Here is a 6,204-nt window from a genome sequence, read left to right as displayed (position 1 = left end):
CTGATGGGTGAGTGCTGAACCAGAGGACACAGCTTAAAAATATGGGGTAGACCATTTAGGACAGAGATGAGTAGAAACTTGTTCACCCAGAGAGTGGTGGCTGTGTGGAATGCTCTGCCCCAGAGAGCAGTGGAGGCCCAGTCTCTGGGTTCATTTAAGAAAGAGTTGGGTAGAGCTCTCAAGGATAGTGGAATCAAGGGTTATGGAGATAAGGCAGGAACAGGATACTGATTGAGGATGATCAGCCATGATCATAATGAATGGTGGTGCAGGCTCGAAGGGCAGAATGGCCTACTCCTGCACCTATTGTCTATTGTCTAATTTGGTGTTTGTGAAGCCCATGTGGCTGTGTTTTTTTTTTAAAACATTGATCAAACATGAATCAGCTGGTTGGATTTAATCCAATCTTTGAGATAGACCTGTTGTGTGCACCGTCAAGACTCTGTTTTCTCAATCTCTCCCCCCACCTGAGGTGACAACCTCTGGTTACATTCCCCACCAGCCAACTCTTTCTAAAGAGAGAGCATGTTATAATCCTCTGTGTGACTTTGCAACTTTCACTTCAAGTTATTGTGCAATTATAACAGCTAAAGTAGAATGTCTGTTTTGTGTCTGACTCTCAAATATCAGTGGCTACTTCAGCTACTAGTGACGGAGTGCATGTCCCATTGACTCTGCTCGCGTTACCAAATGCTCTTAGTTCAATGCAGTTTTAATTGTTTTTCTTCGATCCCGAGTAACATCAAAAGACAGAATTCTATTGTTACATTAGAAATTACTAATAAATACTACCTTTAATTTTAGAAAGGTGAATTTGGAGATGATTCTGAAGGAGTAACAAGTGAAGGTAAATTTAGTTTTTTTTATTCTATTTTTGTTTTGTAATGGATATATTTCTTCATATTGAAGCTCATTGTGGAACTGTTTGAATGTTCAGTGGCTGTCATACCACCAATTGTTGAACCCCTCTAATCGTGATCTGATTTTCTTTTCCCCTTAACATCACAACTTTATTGCTTGTAAACTGAAGCTGTTTATTGAAAGTGAAATAAAAATGTCAAACTAAAAACTTTGTTACTGGTCACATGATAACAATGACTAAGTTTCTACGTGGGTTTCTGCTGAGTGCTCCAGTTTCCTCCCAGAGTCCAAAGATGTGCAACTTAGATGGGTTGGTTGTGCTAAATTGCCCACAGTGTTCAGGGATGTGCAGGTTAGTTGGGTTAGCCATGGGAAATCCAAGGTTACATGGGTAGGGTAGGGGGATGGGTCTGGGTAGGATGCTAGATTAGAGTGGTGGAGACATAAATGGGAGGAGGTGGGGCTGGGGAAAAAGTAGTTGGATGGAGGAAGGGGCAAAGGTGATAGGTTGGAGAGGAGGTGGAGCGGATAGGTGGGAAGGAAGATTGACAGGTGGGACAGGTCATGAGAATGGTGCTGAGCTGGAAGTTTGGAGCTGGGCTAAGATGGGGGGGAGGGAAAATGAGTCCACATTGCTGCCCTGGGGTTGAAGGTCCCCCTTCCATTTATCTCTCCACCCCCAAGGCTTCCAGCCTCATTCCTGATGAAGGGCTTCTGCCTGAAACTTTGATTTTCCTGCTTCTCGGATGATGCCTGACCTGCTGTGCTTTTCTAGCACCACTCTAATCTGCAACAGCTGCAGTCCTCACTTTCAGCTGGGTAGGATGCTGTTTGGAGGTTTGGTGTGGACCAGTTGGGCCAAATCGCCTGTTTCTATACTGTAGGGATTCGATGACTCATTCATCAAAGCCCTTTATTTCATTTTAATTGGCAGTTTTTGTTCAGAGTAACAATAGCTTTGCTTTTAACTGCAAGACACCTAGTCTGTTCACCCCTCACCCCTAAGGTCGCTGATCTATATTATCTCAAGTAAAGTCTTGAGTTATCTCTTTTGTTTAGGTCCCTGCATCATCTGTCCCCATGATTATAATTGCCTCCAGCCCTTGGTTATCTGCAGTCCACTAGCTAAGGCTTCTTAAGCATCTCTGATTTTGATACATGCCATTGGTACTGAATCCAACAGCTACCTACATCTTAAGCGCTGGAATTCTCTCTCCTCCCTCTATCTACCACCCCTGTCTCTCAGATGAAAATCTCCAACTCTTGTGATAATCTTCTAATTTACATACAAATAATGACAAACAAGAAATGACCTTTGGTTCCTCCAGCTTGTCCCACATAATTGTGATACCTTGTTTACTACAATTCGCAAACTCTGTAGTGCACCCATAGCCAAATGATCTCCAGGGAGAGGTGAAATAAAATCTCCAGTTTTTGGGAAACTGTCTCAGAAATTTCTCTCCATCCCATGCTCCCCGCGTTGATCAGAATTAGTGCAGGAGTGTCTATTCCATGCAATACTTTGCCTTTATAAGTAGTCTCTATCCCATCTAGAAGCTGGACCAGTGTCTTGCTTGATCTAAGATGCTAAGCTGTGGGGAAGTTGTGTTTTTCATAATGAATAAAGCAAATTTTTTTTTTCCAGAATTTGATAAATTCCTGGAAGAGCGAGCAAAAGCAGCAGAACGGCTGCCAGCCCTCCCATCACCTCCCACTGAGGCTCCTGGTTCCATTACTATAACCAAAAAGAAGAAGCAGGAAAAGGTGGAGGATGCCCTCTTTTCACTGTGATGCCTCGGGTCCACTCTCTGCCTGCCACCTTGAATGAAGGAACACATTGGGGCAGTCCTGTGCTGTCTGTCCCTCTCTCTGTCCCTCTCTCTGTCCCTCTCTCTGTCCCTCTCTCTGTCCCTCTCTCTGTCCCTCTCTCAATCCACGCCTGTTGCTCCCATACAGGGGACGGTACGAAAACAGAGTGCACAGACTTTCCTATTTTAAAATATTTATCCCGAATGGCCACAGCTCCTAAAATACGGATAAAGTCAAGATGTGACCCTTTGTTGAAGTTGTGGAGATGCCATCCAATTACAGAATGATGCTGTGGGCTGACGGTACTTAGAAGTTCAAAATAGGTGGTGTAAAAATAATTTAAACTGGAGATCTGGGAGTACACTACTTTTTACATGTATCCTCCTCAAAAATCCATGTACATTTTATTGTTCTTTTGTATGCTGATATGAAAAATGATTTCCAAGCATTAACTTATTCTGTTTTAAATGCTTTAACACAAAAATAGTGATGTGTCATAGGGGGGTTTGTGGGAATGCTGGAGAATAAAAGATGGCGGTTACAAGTGAAGCAGTGGGTCACAATCCACACTTTAGTCTGACTTAAGGGAGCTCTGAGGTAGATTCTATTGATGTGCTACTTTTTTGGGGTGGGGGGAGAGGGGAGTTGGAGGTGGAGTGTACATCTTTATCCTCTTGTCTATGCAATGAGACTTTTCCTTCCTTCTACAAGCTTTAAAAATGGAGCACGTCCCTGGCTGTAAGCAGAGATATCAAAGCTGTGGAAATTGTAGGGTTGCCAATGTTCCAGATTTGTCTTTGTGTTTCCAGGAATCAGAGATTTACCTCCAGAGAAAAGTACAGAAGACATTAACCAAATAGTGGGAGATTGGTGGAGAAAACACACTTTGATGAGTAGTCAAAATTCATTCAATTAGACATCAAGTTTGGTTCTTTTTCTTCAGCCATGGGAAGGCAACGTCTGGAAGATGCCCCAATGACAGGAGTGTGGGAGCTCATGTGATGAAACCTACGGGAAAACACTGTCATAGGGTTGCCAACTCTAATTGAGGGGCCAAATTGCACTTGGTGTCTTAATTCTACAATTCCTAGACCAATTCTAGCGGTGTAGGAAGGGAAGAGAATGTATAATTTAGGAAAATAATTTAATGCAAAATCAATAAAAATGATTTTTCTGGGCATTGGCTCACACAGAAATTTCTAGTGTTTTAGACCTCTTAGTAAAACTCATCTCTCCTTATCTATGGGTGTGTAACCATGCAAATATATTCCTGGCTAAGATTCCGCAACAGTGTGCTGGGCCTTGTGTTTTCGATGTTGTTCAGTGCAGTAACTTTACACTTCTGCGTCTGTACATTTGGTAAATGTAACTATTCAAAATTGTCCAAGGTATTATTTGTGTTGACCATTCCTTCTGTGTTGTTTAGAGTTTTGTATACTTCTGGCTTGGAAGAAATCCTTCCATCAAATGTTCAAAAGATTACTCTGAAGAACCATCCCATTTTACAGAAAGATATGGAGGCACTGGATAAATTGCTATAAAAAGTTTATAAGAATGATTGCAGAACTGAAAGGGTGTAATTATCAGGAAATCTGAACGAGTTGATAAGTTTGTGCAGGTAGGGTTTGTTGAAGTGGAATAGGAGAATTTTTGTGTGGAGTGTAATTGGTTGGCCAAAGGACCTGCTTCTGTCTGTCAATCGGAACAGTCAAGAATTACTGAATAATCGGAAAAGTTATTCATCAAATCAACATTTTTCAGTCTTAGAAACTGATTTCCCTTTCACAAGTTGGCACTTGTTTTGTAATCCTGAAAATTTAGAACATATTCTAACATTTGCATGCAGAATCTTGAGGTAAGCTTGCACTTAAAATAATGACCAGTTCCCCTTTTCAATAAACTACACATCACTGAAAAAAAATAGAATTTGAGATTGATTCTTGTTTCAGGGCTGATCCAGCAGAATCTAGAATTCCAGCCAGCTTTTACATTAAGAAATTTGCCTTCAACACTATTGCTGGAGAGAACCTATGACTAAAGACCCAGAGTAAAATTTGCTGTTTCTTGATTAATTCAGGATGTATATTACACTTTTTAATAGAAATAACTTAAAACATGCAATCATAAGTAATATGACATCTAACCTATCCTCCACTTATTGACAGAATCTTATGCCAATAAGGATTTATTGAAGCATTTTTCATGTTGATTTGATAGTCAGATATTTGCAGCTTTTTATTGGTTGATTAACCAAGGGTCAGTATTTCTACAAAACTGCAGTTACAGAGAATGAATGGCTATTTTTGAACCTTGATAGTTTATGCAATCAAAACAGAAATTGAATAAGATCCACATTGTACATAACTTACTCTGTGCAAATTGGCCATTGTGTTTTCCTACTTGAGTGATTATTGTGTTTAATTAGCAAAGGAATATCCTAAAGTCATGAAAGGTACTATTTAAATGCAATTGTCTACCTTTAGCGAGTTTGATTTCTAAAACCTAACAGCTGGAATTTGACAGTGAATTAACATGCGTTAAGCATTAAAAAGCAGTGTCTCAAATTTAGTTTCAGATTTAGTATTTGAAATACTTTAGATAATTAAATGGGTGTGAACAAGCTTTCCTTGAATGACAATCTGAATTATCTGCTTTTAACTGGCATTAACTCCGACTAAGCAAAATGTAAACTCTGTTCTTTGAGCTGCTTCTCTCTTCTCCACCGACACCCCCCCTTCTTAAAACACACTGTCCTGTGTCAATCATGGCATGTTTTGTTCACCAAAAGATAGTTGTGCTGTTTGAAACATGTTTTTTTTTCTATAAATGTGGAGTATTTTAAAAATTGGGTTTTGTCACTTTCTCAGCAGACTTCACAAAATTTCTCTACAAATCTTAATGAATAAAGCAATTTATTTATGGTGTGATGAAATGCAGTCTTGGAGCAAGATGCTTTTTTTTTGCTGGGATTTGTAATTAAGGTGGAAAGTAATCTATTTGACATGTCCTTCCCCTTTGACAAAACACCACAATGCAAATATATGCAAGCAAATAATTGGCCTAAGTGCAGAATTCCATTAGAATACAAGTCCATGTGTTAAGTAAATGCCTCTGATTATCTAAAACTGGAGCAGGGGAAATGTCAGCAGCCATGTTAGGGGCTAATGTACAAAAGAAATGACAGGCAAGCTGGCATCAGCAAAATACACCACAGCCACAGAAGGTCATAGGCAGGTTTCCACCCCCATTTCCAGCATAGAACACCTCGCCTGCAATGTGGTAATACCTTCAGATCACAGAATCCAACAGGCAGAATCCTCTAGCCTGTCTTCAGTGAGAAACACCACAAAGCATAATGCTGACATAAAATACATAACTATTCAACCATTGTAGGCCATTCAGCCTCTTGAGCCAATTCTTGCGTTAAATTCAAGTGTAGATGATCTGAATCTCCGTTTGCATCAGTTCCCTATTTCAAGAATCAACATTCTCATTTCCTCACTCTCCAATTCCAATCTCTTTAGGTAAAAGCTA

General features: G+C 40.1%; 1 protein-coding gene across 4 annotated transcripts in view; it reads left to right on the top strand.

Annotated features, from left to right (window-relative positions):
* Window positions 1-5,606, top strand: part of tom1 (target of myb1 membrane trafficking protein) — a 111,131-nt gene extending 105,525 nt beyond the window's left edge. For all 4 annotated transcript variants that reach the window (XM_043679949.1, XM_043679947.1, XM_043679946.1 and 1 more), the window contains 2 exons: window positions 805-847; window positions 2,507-5,606. In XM_043679949.1, coding sequence (XP_043535884.1) covers window positions 805-847; window positions 2,507-2,652 — 189 coding nt within the window. In that variant the 3' untranslated portion in view covers window positions 2,653-5,606. The remainder of the gene's footprint in view (window positions 1-804; window positions 848-2,506) is intronic.
* The last annotated feature ends 598 nt before the right edge of the window (window positions 5,607-6,204 follow it).

The sequence above is a fragment of the Chiloscyllium plagiosum genome, chromosome 39, assembly GCF_004010195.1.
Source record: "Chiloscyllium plagiosum isolate BGI_BamShark_2017 chromosome 39, ASM401019v2, whole genome shotgun sequence".
NCBI lineage: Eukaryota > Metazoa > Chordata > Chondrichthyes > Orectolobiformes > Hemiscylliidae > Chiloscyllium > Chiloscyllium plagiosum.
The sequence above is the reverse complement of the archived record's forward strand: the minus strand, read 5'-3'. Positions and strand labels throughout refer to the sequence as shown.